The following is a 17,637-nucleotide window of genomic DNA, read 5'->3' as shown; positions in this document are numbered from 1 at the left end:
CGTGTTAAATAGCGTCAAATCGCAACTTTGTAGTCACTGGAAGCTCCGACAAACGTACTTACCAACATTTAGCTTTCTTCACACCAATATATAATATTTTTGACAACATCCGACACATATTTTCCGCCTACCGATTGAAACAGGGACGTTTGACCGGTCCAGCTGGCTAAGTCATGTGACCGATCTTGCAGCCACTTCCCGCCAACCACGATAAGCGCGTACAGGAGTTTCTGTCGGTCCGTTAGGCCGGCTGTCGTGGATGAACCGCTGTATCTCAGGTTTAGCAGCTTCTGTCCTACCGTTGCACTTGCAGTATGGATGGTGAACTGTAGAGAAGAAGAATTAAAAACTTGACATTCATTCAGACACTGTGAGGGCTCAAGATATTCTCAAAATATAACTCAACATGTACATGTGTAGTTTATCGTATTGCCCAATACAAGTTGTTTATATTTTTCTTCAATCTCAACATCTTCATAGATAGCAGGATGTAAGACGAGTATTTTGAGCTCTGAGACTCTTTGATTCTCATATTTTTTGTCTGAAATATTGCATGCAGTTGGAAATGTTTTCTTAAACAACTGTATAAGGCCAATTTCTTTATCATTTCTTTCCAAGGGTCTTGATAAAAAACTTATCTCCCTCCCTCCCTCCCTCCCTCCCTCCCTCCCTCCCTCCCTCCCTCCCTCCCTCCCTCCCTCCCTCCCTCCCTCCCTCCCTCCCTCCCTCCCTCCCTCCCTCCCTCCCTCCCTCCCTCCCTCCCTCCCTCCCTCCCTCCCTCCCTCCCTCCCTCCCTCCCTCCCTCCCTCTCTCCCTCCCTCCCTTCCTACCTTCCTTCCTTCCTTCCTTCCTTTGAGTTTAAAGACAAGACTTTTAAACTTTACAAGAAGTTGTGCACGCTTGACAGTTAGGCATATCTTTGCAGATTTCTTTATCATTTCTTTCCAAGGGTCTTGATAAAAAACTTATCTCCCTCCCTCCCTCCCTCCCTCCCTCCCTCCCTCCCTCCCTCCCTCCCTCCCTCCCTCCCTCCCTCCCTCCCTCCCTCCCTCCCTCCCTCCCTCCCTCCCTCCCTCCCTCCCTCCCTCCCTCCCTCCCTCCCTCCCTCCCTCCCTCCCTCCCTCCCTCCCTCCCTCCCTCCCTCCCTCCCTCCCTCCCTCTCTCCCTCCCTCCCTTCCTACCTTCCTTCCTTCCTTCCTTCCTTTGAGTTTAAAGACAAGACTTTTAAACTTTACAAGAAGTTGTGCACGCTTGACAGTTAGGCATATCTTTGCAGAAAAAAATGTAAATTGGTTGAAAAAGGGTATCTCCTGGTATGTACATTGGTACATGTTTGTCAGTATAACAGTGTTAGCTCAAACACTGCCACTAATAAACATGATTAAGAAAAGGTTAAACAGTGTGTAGAATGTAAAACCCATGAGGTCATATGAAAAGAGCGAAGATCTTCGAATGACAAACATGTTTCTTGCATGACGTTAGCTGACAGAAGCTGTCGGGTATAACACATTGGGTTGTCAGGATAAATGAGGGGTTACCGACGCTACCCACTGTTTTGATTGACACCTGTCGTCCCTCATCAACAACTAGAAAAACATACTCATTTCTATACTGGTGTTTTTGTTAGGATTAAGTATAATTCTGTAAGGAAGTTGAAAAAGACAGACAAGTATAGGTTTTCATTTAAGTTTTTTAAGTATTTTGTAGTAGCTAAACTGGATGATTGCTTTTGACAGAAATCTTCTATGCAGTGGAAAATGTATTAAAGCTTTGTAAAAGAAGTTTTTCCTACTTTATTTTGAGTTGTTAAAACTTTTACATTACTATAATCTTGCCCAAAACAGATATCACAGATATACAGCCCTGAAATGGCCATGTCTTATAAAACAGCCCAAAACTCACCAGCCAAAACCTGATAAAAAAAAAAGGAAACAAAAAAAAGGATTGTGTAAAACTTTTGTGTACACAACAGCGTCCCTTTAAATGTCCATGCACTGTCCATTTAAACATCCCCCGGGGTGTCCATTATGCTAATTCTGATCTACGTGACTAATTACAGGTAAGCTGTTCATTATGTACAGGACGCTACCTTTTAATTAGGGTCAAGACAAGACCTGACGCTGTCCACGATACAAACATTCCTTTACACATACAAAACCTCAGCGCTAGTCCTGGTATACTACCATGGTAACGGCATGAATATTTGTAGATATGTCAACAGTAAACAATGTGTAGAATAGTTTGAATCTTTCATGAGAATACCTTCTAGAATTTGACGTAAGAGATTGTAGAATAAACAAACGTAGCTACTACTGTGTGGACCAATCACTTGTTCCCAGGGTCCCTTGGGGATGAATTACCATAAACTCTATTGAGAGGTGAGAAAAATGACTTGGGGACATGTTTGAATAAGACTGGGGCCTTTAAATAGCCTTGGCTGGCAGTAGCAACCACTCACTCACTCCAGGCTTTGTCAGAGTGCTGACTGGCTGTCCCCCTGCTCTAGTGCACCCACGCTGAAGGAAGAGAGGCTTCAACCATGAGCACACGTTATACCACTCGCTCTCGTGAGCGCCACGACTCGGTGGAGACGCCCCCGCCGTCCCCCAGCATGAGCGATTCCGAGCCGCGAATGACACGACGTCGACTGGTGGGTGGATTTTTTTAAATCTTGTTGTCCTGTCGTGTTTGTACGGTAATGACCAGCTGGGTAAATAAATGACCCAAGTTTCAGGGGGACGTTGGAAGGATGCCAAAGGGGAGTTACCAGACTGACAGGCAAGAGTTTCTCTCCTTCTCATCTTCTACGAAAACTTTTTTATTTACCTGTCCACCATGTATAACCCTTCAGCACCTTTTATGAATAGACTCTGAGTTATCAATGCATTTACCTACAGCAGAGAAGGAAGATAGCTTCTTTTACTAGGGTAGGCGGCAATACAGTAACCATTAAGAGAACATGAGCTAATAGTTTGTGACACCATGTCTATATCACAGAGCTTGATAGCTTGGGGCTTTCAGAACTTAGGAAGGGCTACTTGTTTTTGTTGTCCGTTAATTTTTCAAGAAGATCCCCTAGGCTTTGTGGTAGCGTGAAATCCTATACCAAGGATAGCGTCTCTGTCCTACATTTCTATGTCAATCTCTGCTTGACACACGCGGCCCCCAGGACTTTTTTAAGATTCTAATCTGTCCGGACAAGACGGTTAGACAATAGGCTTGTATTTGTCCAAGAATTTTGTCCGCTTTCTATTGAGGGCAGTAGAAAGGTGATACACCTGTTGCAATGGTTGTGAGCAGGTAGAGCAACAGGTGTGCTGACAGGGCACGCCTACCTTACAGGTGGTAATTGGGATTGTGCTTGTTATGGAATGGAAATGCATTGTTTCTTGAAGGTGAACAAAGCTTCTTGTACTTTTAGACAACTAAGCTATTACAAGGACTGTGTTACAAGTATATTCCAGTTTTGCTATAAAAAGTGATTTTTTTTTGTAAAATGAGCATTTTAAAAGGTTTTCTATGACTGAAGATGTAACGTGTCTAGTAGGGACAGTGCTTAGGTAGATTTGATATCGGAACTACATGTAGATGGAATCAGAATTGGGAGGGATCCCTTGAGGAACAGACAATACTTCAAACACCTTATTAGGTGCGTTGTTACCAAACCAAGTTGTACATTTCAAATTTGCAAATCAAAAGGCGTTCACTTATTCCTAAACCCGCAAGAATGGGTTTTTGCCTAGGGCTGGAAGAAATTATAGCGGTACAAAAAAACTACAATACTATGGTTAAAGCTCAAATCATCAGGTACAAATTCTAATCACCTGGTAGCCCTTAGATCTGAGGCTTTTACAGAATCTTAATAGCGTTTTAACGAGCGGTTTTGGAGTAATTAATATCCAAGGGTGTCTGTCTATGTGTCAAAAGAATGGGGGTGGGTGCCTGGAGTAACAACCTGCCAAACAAGTCCAAAGGTGCCAAAGCGTCTCCGGAAATTGTTTGGTAAAATCATCAGGAATTTACGGCCATTTGTGCCCTGTTTTCTGTCAGACAATTTGGGGTGGAAGGCGAGGGGTAAAGCTGGTGGTAAACATAATTGGGCGGAGATCTAAGGCGCCGTTTGGGCTTACCTGGGTGCAAAGGAGACACCATAAATGTTCTGATTGAGACGTACAAAGCCCATATAGAGTAAGTACTCATAAACAAGGCCGCGCATTAAGATTTAAAGCCCTTTAAACAACAGACCACCGGGTATTTAAACCAAAACAAATATTTCATAATGAACAAAAATCCAGTGTTATCAAAGGATTTACTTCAATGGATTTTTCACTTTGGATTTCAATGACTCCACGAAATTTATCGAAACCATTTTTAAATTCTTGAGTATCTTGCGCTACAGTTTACTATGTGATATCTAATTAAGTCTTACAAAAGTAAGTCAATATGCAAAGCAGCTTCTTAAATCCCTATTGACTTTGAATTAAACTACAAAGGTTGTGATATTTAGATTGATATGGCAGACTTAAATAAAAATTCATCCAGCCAAATATTTGGCCTGTAACTTATAGATAAAACAGACTAACGAATCAAACGAGGTTCACGAACTGATAAGTTATCTAACGAGACAATCCACAAGTTTGTGGTTACCATTCCAAAGCCACTTTGTGGTTGTTTAGTTATGCGTAGAATTTTTCCAGCCACTTGTACAAGTGATGACCACAGGACAGTTACCTACATACCAGTCTACCTGTTCAAAATTTGAGGTACCATCATTGGAAATATGTATGGTACAGTTACACAAGCCACATTCTTGCAACGTTAGTTGTATCTACTTTCAGTCTTCAATATCATCACCTTCAATCCAATTACCTAAAGAATCATTTTATAATTCAATTCTGATTTACACAAGTGACACTAAGAAACAGAAAGGTAGTGTTTGAATGTTTTTAGTACCTGCACACCTGTGGTCCATTTGTAAAAATACTAAAATTCCCACAAAACAGTGTCCTTAGTATACAAGTGTGCATCTGATCCTTTAACCCCTTGACCACCTACTTGCCCCATTCCACACTAGTTTGAGGTTACCTGGTAACACAGGTATTCAGCCTTCCTGGCTGAACGCTACTTTGAACACTATCGTTATAACCTCGTCTTTCACTCCACCTCAAGAAGAGGGTAATAAAACACCTGTTTGGGGGCATACAGCACCTGTTTACTCTGTCAACTTCTTTGTGTCAAGTTGGCAAGGCTATTGAGACGGATGCAGTTTGGGCCAAGCTCATTAATTTTCTTCACAAAATCTTCTTGTTTTGTGGATCAGGCTTTAAAACTTATGTTACAATTTCACCACGAGTTAGTTAGAGTTACAAAATGTGCTTTCCTTCTGATTGTGCTTTTTGGTTTCGTTGGTTTGATATTGGTTGCTAACATTTGCTAGAAGTGGAAGCCACCTCCATATTCCTCTACATGTTAGTAAAGCATTTCTCTCTCTGAGACCTATATTTTTGCCTTCACAAAATGGCCAAGGAAATACTTTCTACATAAATATCTATAGCTGTTTCTAGATAAATCACAAAGCCGTCCCAGTTCAAAACTAAAGGTCTGTACTCCTATATATTCTCTATGATATTATAATAGAAACATTTCACTCACCTTCCATAGAAGAAATCTAAGGCAAGCATTTACTTCTGGTTCAACCCTAGTCAGGATCCCAGGCTACAAGAACAAGAGAAATGCAACCATACATTTAGGTTATAGAAACAATTTACTTATTCTAATAGAAATTTACTACAACTAAATGTATGCTACCTTGTTAGCTTGCAGAGCTCTCTTTTCTCCAATTAACTGTGTCCAACTTGCTAGTTTACTTCATAAATGACAACATTATTCACAGAAATACTGTAATTAACATACCTTCAGTCTGGCAAAAACTAGTTCTCAAGAAACTATGCTCATAACAATTGCTCTATTTTAGTAAAGAAAAATACAACTATAATTCACCAATTTTCAACCTATAAACCTACTTGAGTGACGGTCTTACATTAAATTACTGCCTTCATATTCTAAACACAGGGGTTGGACCCAGTAATACTTGTGTATTTTTTCTAAACACAGTACATACTAAAATGAACATTGTAGTCAAAGGTGAATTTAAGACCACCGGCAAGTATGCTATTTCTGGTATCTACTACTTAAAGTGCATCTGTTAGTTCTGTAACTTAACACTGCTGAATTTGGTGGATTTTTTAAATCTTCTTAGGCATTGCTAGATGCAAATGGAATGCCAAAAAAACGATGTTAATAATTTTGATGAACAGTACCATCAATTCTGCTCCTTTACACTAATTACAGTGTAGTGCAGTGAGAAAATTCCCTTCATTCATTGTTTCAACGTACAATACCACAGTGGAACGCCCTTCCTGACCCGGTTGTGTTGTCTCCAACAGTTGAGACATTCTGGGCCAGGCTGAAGGCCTGCCCGCCCTAGCCCGGGCCTCCTACTTTTGCCTCTGATGGGATTATCTAGGGGTTCCAGATGTGAAAAAGCATTTTACCTTGAAATACTGGAATGATCTTGACACTTGTGACTTGAGATGTTGAAGGATCGCACTGTCTAACTCTGCTGCATCAAGCTATATCATCAGGAAAAAAATTGAATATGTGAGGGACAAACTAAACAGAATAAATCACTTGGTTGTGCACAAATAGTATTTTCATTTAGTGACTTACCAACCTGATGAAACTATTCACAGAAACTGTGCGGATATTTGAGATTCGGGGAAAATAGCGCAGGAAAGAGTTTCAACAGTGTAGGTAGCTCAGTCTAGGGACATAATGTTGACTTGGTATTCTCCTAGCAGACGACAAAATTCCATGTGACCACGCCCCTCCTCCAAGTCCCATGTACCTTCTCCATTGACTATTAATGTACGTTTTTCAGCACAAGAGTAGAGCAACACAAACATTTCTGTAGTATTTTAAAAAGACTTAACTACAAATTGGACTTTACTATATCAGTGCCACTGCCGTGCAAAATGAAATGTAAGCTCAAAACTTTGAAATCATTAATTCTATTATTTTAAGAGTGCTGGTAATCTTACATTTTTAACGCTTTAAAAACATTAAAACAAGTGGAATACACAAAAATACATAACTCTACGTGGTTCCAGAAATATTCGTACGCATCTGTAACTGTCTTTAAAGAAATGATAAGAAACGAAACGTTGAAAAACGATCATTTACCTGGCTAACTCTCAGAACAGGTGGAATCTCTTCCTCACTTGCCGCCATCTTTGATCAAGTAAGCATGAAATGTTAAACAATTTCTGATTGGTCCGCATTGTGTACAGTAAACCAAAGAATCATACAAAACATTCAAAAGTATCCAAATCTTGCTAAATAACTTTGTTTTAAACTTGAGATTATAAGTACCTCGAGTATTTATAATTTGAGGCTTTAATTGTTCGTTGTTGTCTTGACCTCTACACATGGCATCAGCCAATCAGAGTTGAGATAACTTCTCAAAGCCATTGACCCTTGACCTGTAAAGAGGATTCAAACTCGCAACCGGCTTGGACGGAGCTAGGACGGTCCGAACCAAGGTTCAGCCGCTTTTCGGTGCTACACCGCGGCGATTTGTGCCAAATTTGGGGAGTGAATGTGCCATATAGCCTAAGTGAGATTATCCTCAAAGGTAGGGTTGTATTTTGGTGAGTTCATACCTTATGGTGATCATTTCTTTGTGTGTAGACCGCCCCCCTCCCACTCGCTTGTTCATGCAGACAACAACAAAGTCTTGTTTGCATGTATCATTATCAAGGACGCTATGAGTGATCTTGTGAATGTAAAGCTTGTTTTTTAATTTCACGTAATGCTGCGTTAAAAAGTATTGCCAGGGCTTATGTATTGCAATATTCTATATACCTTTTTTATATTTTTGTTTTGCATACACCAAATATGATCATATCCGGATATCCGTATTTGCCCTTTAATCGTTTTCAACTTCCTGAGCTTGCTTTGATCCGCTTTTGATTATTGTAGTGCAGTAGAAATATATTATTTTCTTTAACAATATCCAATTCTTATGTTTGTTTTAAGTGTATTCTTAATCATGTTTTAACAGTGTATCACCTGTATATTTAGCACCTAACTGTTAATGTATATGCTTAATCAATGAGGTTTTATATAAAACCTCCTTGGCTTAATCGAGCATGTTGTGTTTCTTCTGTGTTCTATGCACAATAACATGTTTGCATGACCTGTTTTATTCTACCTTACATAACATATCATCTGGCAAGCCATATTCCCTTGTACTTGTAGTTGAGATGCATGTTTTGCAATAAAACTAGAAATGTGTCATCTTTAATTGCTTTATAACTAAAACACTCACTGCCGCTCTATTGACTTTTCTTTAGTTCAATAACTATACTCTTCACCACCCTTCATCAACAATGTTACTGCATTGATTGTGGTAATGTTTGTATTATGCTAGAGCTAATCTATATATTCCTGATGCCTGCACATCTTCTATATTCTATAGAATTAGAATTAGATTTAGAATTGTTTCATCATAGCTTAAGTTGTGTAAGAGCAGAACAAATACAGACAAGTAAGTAAACTTGTGTCTGTCAGTGTCAAAAACAGGACAAACCAGATTTTCCAGCATGACAATGACAGATTTTTAAAGTGCGTGCTCAATGAATAAGGTTACTACAATCCTTACTATTGTTACATCTTGCATTACCACGTCCCCAAAGTCTGACATGGTGCGATTAAGTACTTAGACCAGAATTTGATTCTTTCTTTACATATTTGCTAGACCTGAACTTTGCTTTGCATATCATTACTTTTCATGGGAGGTGAAGTCTGAAGAACAGGGCTGTACTGAACATTTAGTTTGGCACGTTTTCATTGTTATAAAGATCTGCTGTTGCCTTAATCTGCATTGTGTATGTAGCCAATGGTTTCTACATGTTTCAAATGGCTTCACAAGCGTACTGTCAGCTAACTGTTAATGGTGACACGATGACGAATTATGGGGGCTTTGTAATGTTTGGAGTCAACATTGGAGCACATCGCACCTGGTCGGGATTGACCAACAATGGTGCTATTATTATCACACATTGTGAAGAAACCTTACAGCCTGTTTTCTGTTGATTGGCCACTGATAATAATTTGATTATATTTGACCATTAACACTTCTAGACAACTGTCTACAATAGACAGAAGAATGCACTGCATGTTTGAAATGTGACAAACAAGGAAGAATTTCAAGAAATGAAGATTGTTTATTGCTAAAGCAACAACAACAACAGCGCTTGTAATGTTATGTTCTTAGTTAGAATGAATTTTGATCATTGTATGTGGTTAAGAATTAGATTATGCAAAAGTAGGGTAGCACAGACCACAAGAAAATGGAACAAAAATGCTGTTAATTAAGTGCACACCTCCAAGAACAATCAATTAGTAGACAAGCACTTTGTCATGCAAGATCTGATTACTTTAATTGTTGTCCTTGTCTGTTTTGAAAATTCACTTACAGATATTTATGATAACAAATTTGTATGGTTGTCTCCAGCCTTGCCTCACACAGACATTAGCTCTACTTAACTGCCTAAGCGAGCAAAGATGTAACAGGAGAGTTTTTTTCAAATGGTACAATCTCTCAGATCTAACGACTTCTCTAGGCAAATACTACACACTTTGTTTTGTATCAGTAGGAAAAGAAAACAGTTGCCCCACAACTGAAAAGGGCGAGAGAAAAAAGGAAAGTCGGAAATTTGATTCCCAATTGTAAGCCGCACAATAGGCACGTTAGAAGATTCAGTTTCATGTCAGTGTACCTTGTAATAGCAGTATATTGTGTCCCAACGTGTCTAGTCTAGACTTCGTACAATGTGCCATTCCCAAGTTGCCAGGGTCGGTTGTTACTGGAGACTTGTTCGACCAGCCTTAATCTGTTTTGCTGTATTTTCTTTAGGACTGTTTACACACTGATAGGGCCATTTGTACGCTCAATGTTCGTGACAGCTACAACAAACAATGTTTAGCGTCCCCTGTGCCTAGCGTGCTCTCCCTCCATATAAGTTTCACCCAGTTGCAGATCCATAGCTGGGGCAGTGTTTGTTTCCTAAACAGTGCCTTTATCAGTCTAAGAAGATAAAAGGAGTTTGAACGTTGAGGTTGGAGAGGTGTAACAGTCGGCTAGTACACCTGCAACGTTCCTGGCAGTTAGAGCAACTGACAGGTAAATCATTTGACCCTGCGCAAAGGTGCTGTGTGCTTTCTCGCTGGTAGGTTCATTTGCATAACCGCAATCAATGTACCAATACATGTCGAAATGAGATAACGTTCCGCAGGTCATTCCGAGCTATGTAACGGTGATCATTATGAAGATTCAGTTGTGTAACTGTAAATACCATATGTGTGTAATGTTAGGGGCCAAGAGTTTCCCACTTGCAAAGATGATAGGTTAAACTTCAGCTATAATGTTTTGTTGTAATGGCAAGTAAGTTGATAACTCTATAACAGGATCTAGGAGGGTTATCTTCCCCTGATTTAACCATTGGCTAGAATCAGTCATGCAGGGTTTGTTATTTAGATAGATCGTAAGAGCAAAAGAAAACCTCTTAGCCCTCCTAAATATATATATACAAGGCAGCCAAAGATTGATGAAAAGCTTGCCCGCTGTGCTAACCATAAGCTATTCAACAAGTGATTTTCAACATAGGAATTGCCGCAGTATTGGACTAATAGGAGAAATATATATGTCAACATTTTTTACTGTTAGACAATCCTCTTACAGCCAGTCCATTTCTATTTCTATTAAATTTTATACATATACTTACGCTTGATGAAGGTATGTCAAGGGAGCTCATAAAAGAGAGTGGCTTCTGTGTGCATACAATCGGTCAAGACTATTGATTACTAGGAAGTCAAATTGCAAGCTGTTGTACAATCTGTTGCATACCGAGGATTTCTGTACACTGGACACATCCATGTAGTCGTGCTGTGTGGTTATCAACATCTAGTACGACTGGATAGCAGTGCACAGTGTCCGTCAATCATCTCATATGTACTACTGGGGTATCCGTAACAGTTCCTATTCTTAGTTCAGCTGTATATGTATTACAGCAGTATTGTGGAGTGCCAGTCACCCCCACCCTTGATATGGCATGTGCCCTGGCACCGACCCAAGGCTGCGTCCAGCCTATGCATTCTATTTGAGTTATGGGACAGTCGATGCGCCATGAAAATGTTTTGTATGAAACTTGAGATGCACGTCACATGAAGCACCCCTCCCCTGGTACACACCGTACGGGGAACATACCAGTGAGGATACCGATTGTCTTGAACCGTTAAGAAGTCTTGTGAACAGAAGGAACCTTAGAGGGGTCATGTAGTGAGAACGATGTAGTGTGACGTTGGCCTCCAGCATGGATTCCTACTCCTTCTACTTCTGTGCTGGGGAGAAAAAGCATTTTCTGACCAAGCTTCACAGCGCAGGATGGGTAAGTTAGCTTCGAGAATACAGTTCAAGCTTTCCTGTTGAGTTTAAAAGCCAGTTGGCTGTTGTTCTTTAGACGTTTTAATTTCAAAAGGCTTGAAGATGCACTGCAACACATTTGAAGTGACATGGTGTTGAAATGGCAGTCAAACTTATTTTGGTCCAGTGACTGTACCGTCTATTTGGGTACAACTACAACCATGGATCCAGTTGCAGTTCCGACTGATTCCACCAGAGAGCACTGCTTACACAACAGTTCGAAACCTTACTCAAAATTCTGGGATACAATGCTAAACTTTTTTCCAACACTAAGGTATTCACGGATCGAATTTTCGACGACCACTGTCGCCTTCTTCAGGATCAATAATGACCAATCACTGCCGAACGTAAACTCGCGAGAGTTACGGACACGTGACTTTATTGACACGTGTCCTTGCGGATACGTGACGTCAGCAATTGGTCAAACGTGCCAGGAAGTTTGTAACGCCCACTGTCTCTGTTGAGTGACGGCTGGAGTGCCCTGATGTATATGGCCTCCTTTATACCTCTCATAAAGTAGTCCTGCTCAGTGTCCAGTATTCTGACTTTGTCCAGCGAGACGGTATGGCCCGGAGATTCAATGTGGATGTGTTGAGAGACCATATACATCAGGGCACTCCAGCCGTCACTCAACAGAGACAGTGGGCGTTACAAACTTCCTGGCACGTTTGACCAATTGCTGACGTCACGTATCCGCAAGGACACGTGTCAATAAAGTCACGTGTCCGTAACTCTCGCGAGTTTACGTTCGGCAGTGATTGGTCATTATTGATCCTGAAGAAGGCGACAGTGGTCGTCGAAAATTCGATCCGTGAATACCTTAGTGTTGGAAAAAAGTTTAGCATTGTATTATGATTACTACCAACACAGATGAGCTTTCATTATAATTTAAAATTCTGGGATAATTGGAAGACTGGTTATTTGCTGGACCCAGTTATTATTCTGTTTTATGGTTTGGTGTCTGGGGGAAACCAGTCGATGCAGTGCCTCTTAGCTTTGCTAGAGTGCTCTCTTGTGCTGCAGCTTGTGCTTTGCAAGTATTCAATACCTTCAGTTGTTTGGATATTGAACAAAAGATAGTGGCATTTGCAAGTAAAGAGATTGCAAAGATATCACAGTATACAACTGAACAAGGATAAAACGAAAAGGAGGATGTCTTGTTTATGTGAAACATACTAAAGATATTTTCAACATCGTTCTTGTCACAAATCAATATATTGGAAAAAGTCTAAGACATTGTCCAGAACAAAGAATCTGCTAAAGAGCTTGATATTCATTGTTATTCTAAGGCTTGTTGTGAAAGGCTCAGCGTCCTATAGGATGTTTTTAAAAAGTTGTCATGGCTACAACAACAACGACAACGTAATGAGTGCGTGGAGACAATTACACATTGGATGAGAAGCTTGTGAGAAATAATTAGTTAGCAACAACGTTATTTCTATGATTCTGTACACCTCTAGCAGTTTGGCTGCCACTAAAATAAAAATTCTGATCTTTGAATATTGACTACAAGATAAAAATGTTGTCTAAATAGGTAATTACAAATCTGAAATTTTCACTTTTGTAATTTTCTAAAAAGTTGGAAAGCTACTAAAGAAGTTTTGTGCCTCTCTTGTTATTCATTATCAGTTATTTCTATTAGAAAATGTTTTGTGGCCGTTTAACGTTATATCAGTATCAGGACTCTGTGCAAAGGTAAAACTATCTGGCAAGAAATAATTGTTTGTCAACTTTGTATCTGTCTGTTTTGAAGAAAAAGAATGGTTGGTTATAACTGTTTTACATATCAATTATCCAAACACAGTCGCACCCTCTTGTCTTCTGGGACAGCATTAACTTAATTTCCAGTTGTTTGGACTAACAGGCCTATTTGCACCTTTTCTTATGGAAACACGTTTCTTAAAGAACGTTGCAAGACTTGTCACCTGGCTTCCTGTGTGTTTCTGAAAGGATTCGGCCCACACTTGTTTGCACCTGACACACAGGAGGCCTGAGACAAACAGGTGTGCTGTTTGGGGTGCAAACTTTTCGGTGGCTTCACCCGTGATTGTAACGGTTCGCAACAAAAGCGTCATGCAATGAATACAGGTTCAAAACGCGTGTTAGCCACGCCCACTTGTCATCTAGGTAGACGCCAAGTTCGGAAAATTAAACAGAAAAAGAGAGAATCCACTTGAAAGAGGGCTTTTGTGGAATATTGTGTGTTGCGAAGCCAGTCGTCCAAGACGGGAAATGGTTGCCTAGTAACCAGGTACGCACAGTATCGTCTGCTGGGGGTCACTGAAACAGCCACGCCCCCAGGGCTTAGCACGTTGCATTTGTTTGCAGGGGGTGTTTTCATTTTTACAATTTTTGTTTTTTACCCGCAGTTTTTCATTTATATTCAGTAATCTGTATTATTTGTGGCAAGATAAAAGTCATATTTTAGATGTCCATTTATGTATCGTGCCGTGTTTGAAATACTGAAATATAGTCTGACAGATTTAGAGGCACCCCTGTGAATTCTGAGTTGGTTCGGTCTAATTTGCGCAGTGCAAACATACGCTAACCTCCTACCTGCCGCCGCTACCTTTAATGAATGGCGTGCTAGCCTGATTGATTGCACGGGGAAGGGGCTCGTATTAAGGGCTCCGGATCGGTTAAGGTTTCTCGATTCCGTATCGGTTGGCATCCGAGGAGAAAGCTGAAGTACTGTACAAGTCCGTAACGGAGTGTGGTAGATGATAATAGCGGACCGAGTGCGGGAAACTTGAGTTGTAGTGCGCGGAGCTGTCTCGGTGTGTCTTCCGTGTCTACGTCGCCGAAGTTTTCCTGATATATTCCGGTCCCACCTGTTGGATTGAACCCTTGGCTGACTCTGACTTGTGTAAATAGCGCAGCCCTGCGTATATTACACAAGGACATATTTGTGAGGACAGAAGTTGGAAGATTTTTAAAAGCCTTTTCCCGATGAGCGCCGAGGACGGACAAGTGAAGAAGGCGGAGCCAAAACTCGAGCGAGTTATCCAGGTTGGGAGTCTCTAGGCGTTTGTTGTCTTTTACGTTTCCCCTTTGCAGTCTTGCGTGAAATTTGCCGGGTCAGGTTGCGGTGTTTCTAGCTAGCGTATTCGTAATGGGAGGGTTTTGTGGTGTATCTACGATTATCTGCGTGGTTTGGAACAATCGGATCGTGTTTCCACGTTTGAAAAACTGTGAAAATCAAATTAGAAGGCCTAAGACGATTACACGAAAAATCCACAGGAGAGGAAAGCGTCGATTGAAATGATGTGTATTATCTCAAATTAACACTTAAATCCACGGTGTTATTGGAAATCCGATCTTTTGGAAATAGGTATTGGGTGTCGCCGAAAGTGTATCAAAGTGCGATCAAAGGTACCGCCCACCGAATCGACACGTAGTTGCGAATCTTTGCTCGGACGTTGTTGTGACTTGCCAGAAAGCGTGGCTAATATTTGCATTGCTGCAATATTTTCCACCGTCGCAAGCCTTGTTTGTTGGATTAGTTGGGCCTTTAAAATATCGCTTGTGCACTTGTGTGTGAGATCTTTAAGACAAGAAATTAAGACTTGCGACAAACAAATATCGTGTTACATTCTTGATTTTTTTATTTTTCCGAAAACGCCCCTTTTTTTCGGTGTCGAAAGATCGCACCGCTAGCTAAAACCTTTTTAAATACGTGACACACCGCTAGCAAGATGAGAGGTTCTCGCGTTTCTTCCTTGGTGTATGTTGCCATTGTCGCCGATTCTTTTCTCCCAGAATATTTTTCAACACCGTTTGTTAACCGTGGACTTGTTTTACAATCCTTGCCGCCCCAGTTCAAGAACCCTTTTCCTTAAAAGCCGCTCAAGACAAAGGGCTAGGTCGACCTAGACGTATACTTTACCAATACGGATGCGGAGGTCATATCGTTTGTAGTTTGGGGGAAACGTTTCTTTCTGCGTCCAACGGTGAACGTTTGTTGCGTTGTTTTGGTTTAAATTTTGGTGATAATTAGCGGCTTTTTGTGTGTGTAGTCTTTGACGTTTTTGTTTGCTAGGTGTCGACAGTTTGGTCAATGTTTGAAGGCGGCGACGCAGCGCGTTATCAGCGGCGCTTTGTTTTCACATTATTCTCGATCTCAACGGAAAAACCCCGAGTCGTTTTTCCACATGTAATTTACCTTTTCGGCTGTTTTGAGCCCTATGATAATTGGTCTGGGTGTTAGATAGTCTACAGGTGAACGCCTATTCATTTTGAGTTGACGTAAGGTTTCTTTCACGTGGCGTTTTGGCGGAGAGCCAGGTAGTTCCAATCATCGATTGGTCCGCCCCTTTAGCATGATTTCAACAGTCATATTTCAGTAGTTTTTCCAATAACTTTATGGTTAGATTCCCTACGTTCTTTGGAAAAGGTACTTGTTATCTTTTAGCATTGTTGAATAAGCCCTAGTTCTAGAAAATGTGTTGTTTTCTTCAGTATTTTGGAACAGAAACTGTATTTTAGTGCAGGATATGTTTACACACCTGTATGGTGTGTTGTTTTCTCAAATGGTTCAGGAAAGGACAAGTGCATACCTATAGGGGGTGGGGTTGTGCTTGAGTTACTTTGCTGAAATCTTAATCAATTGTAAGATAGATATATCACAATTTCCTTATCGGTCAAATCTTTTTGTACAATGTACAACATTTCCCAAAGCAAAATGCTACCCTGGTTTTGTACTGTTTTATAGTCTGACAGAGAAATAGAAATTTAGAATACCGTTAGATAGAGATTTGTTTAGATACAAAAACTTTCTTTTAACAGTGAAGGTTCATCAAATATTCTCCCTTTGTTCTCACTTTTTTATTTCCATGTTTCATATGTTTGTAACTCACTTTGTATTAACATATGTCACCTTCATGCATCTTTTCATTTGTACGTTATGAATGCATCATATCATTTTCATTGTCATTTCATTTGTTTTTATCATCACTTTTCTAACATCACATTATGATTTATGAACAAACGCCAAAGAGTTTCGACAGCGGTAAGGCCACACCAATTTAATTTAATTTCTTGGTTAACGGAATGTAAGAAAAATGCTTGATTGGAAAATCTACATGAAAACAGAATCTCAGGAGAAAGTTTGTACTTTGGTGCACACAGTTTCAGAGAGTGAACAGGGTCAGGTGCAAGTTTCCACCCCAGCCTTCTGTTCTAATGATGTCATCATGCTAGAATTTTACAAAACAAATCCGTTAACCAAGAAATTAAATTGGTGTGGCCTAAGTCTCCAGAAAGATGTCTTGACGCAGAAGAAGCTAAGTATGTCTTCCGTTGTTTACTGTAGAAACTTGAGGACTCAGTCCTAGGGAAGGGGGAGGAAGAGCCTTACACCATACGCAGGGGAGACAGTCCGGGAAGCACCAGGGTTCCCGCGCGAATCCGAGAGATCATCACTAAGAACCTCTCCGAAGAAGACGTGTCGAGTCCCGACGGAAGCGAAGGCATGCAGCCGCAAGTAGCAGCCTTCCAGGTTTGTTGAGTCTTAAAGATTAGAGAACGTCGGTTCTCCCGCCCCCCTCCCCCTTTTCCCAAACATGTTATACTCTGTTTTGTTTCCTCAGTGAAAATGGCAGTATTGTTTTCAGTGTGTGTGTTTGTTTGTCTTGGTGTGTGCCCGTAGTTGTTTGAATACATGTGTTGTAGAGTGACAGGATGTGAGGCAGAAAATGGTGTAACCAGAGACTGGCAGGATTGGAAAGTTGGGTTGTCCCAGGTCCAAAGTTTGTTCCACAGGCTTGGTCAAAAGTTGCACAAGCAGGAAAACGCAACTTGTGAAATCCACAATGACTAAAACAAGAAATTCCGAAAAAGTCAGGAATATTTCACAGAGATGTAAGAACTTCGATTTCTCATTTTGTTTGAAAATATGACATTACTCTCAGTTGAAACTGTCGGCATACATTTCTGTTGAAGTTACCGGTTACTGTCGTCTATAACATATAGTAGGAATAACTTAAGAGTCTCCAAGGTGTACTGAGCTTGTCTATATACACCTTAGGTTGTAAAACTCAAATTGTCGCCCTCACAGGCCCTCGGACTCATAAATATTTGATTGCTAATACATT

The 17,637-nt window shown here is 40.6% G+C and overlaps 2 protein-coding genes across 2 annotated transcripts in view; one reads left to right on the top strand and one right to left on the bottom strand.

Annotated features, from left to right (window-relative positions):
• The window catches only part of LOC136443380 (peroxisome biogenesis factor 2-like), a 37,210-nt gene extending 29,872 nt beyond the window's left edge, over positions 1–7,338 (bottom strand). The window contains exons 1-4 of the mRNA XM_066440601.1: positions 7,243–7,338; positions 6,555–6,632; positions 5,653–5,715; positions 132–326 (exon numbers count right to left, since the gene is read on the bottom strand). Coding sequence (XP_066296698.1) covers positions 132–326; positions 5,653–5,715; positions 6,555–6,632; positions 7,243–7,290 — 384 coding nt within the window. The 5' untranslated portion in view covers positions 7,291–7,338. The remainder of the gene's footprint in view (positions 1–131; positions 327–5,652; positions 5,716–6,554; positions 6,633–7,242) is intronic.
• The window catches only part of LOC136443379 (rootletin-like), a 75,275-nt gene continuing 60,094 nt past the window's right edge, over positions 2,457–17,637 (top strand). Inside the window, exons 1-2 of the mRNA XM_066440600.1 lie at positions 2,457–2,650; positions 16,857–17,042. Of these exons, the coding sequence (XP_066296697.1) occupies positions 2,540–2,650; positions 16,857–17,042 (297 nt within the window). The 5' untranslated portion in view covers positions 2,457–2,539. The remainder of the gene's footprint in view (positions 2,651–16,856; positions 17,043–17,637) is intronic.

Source organism: Branchiostoma lanceolatum, chromosome 10 (genome assembly GCF_035083965.1).
Source record: "Branchiostoma lanceolatum isolate klBraLanc5 chromosome 10, klBraLanc5.hap2, whole genome shotgun sequence".
Classification (NCBI taxonomy): domain Eukaryota; kingdom Metazoa; phylum Chordata; class Leptocardii; order Amphioxiformes; family Branchiostomatidae; genus Branchiostoma; species Branchiostoma lanceolatum.
Note: the sequence above shows the minus strand (reverse complement) of the source record. Positions and strands in the feature narration are given on the sequence as shown.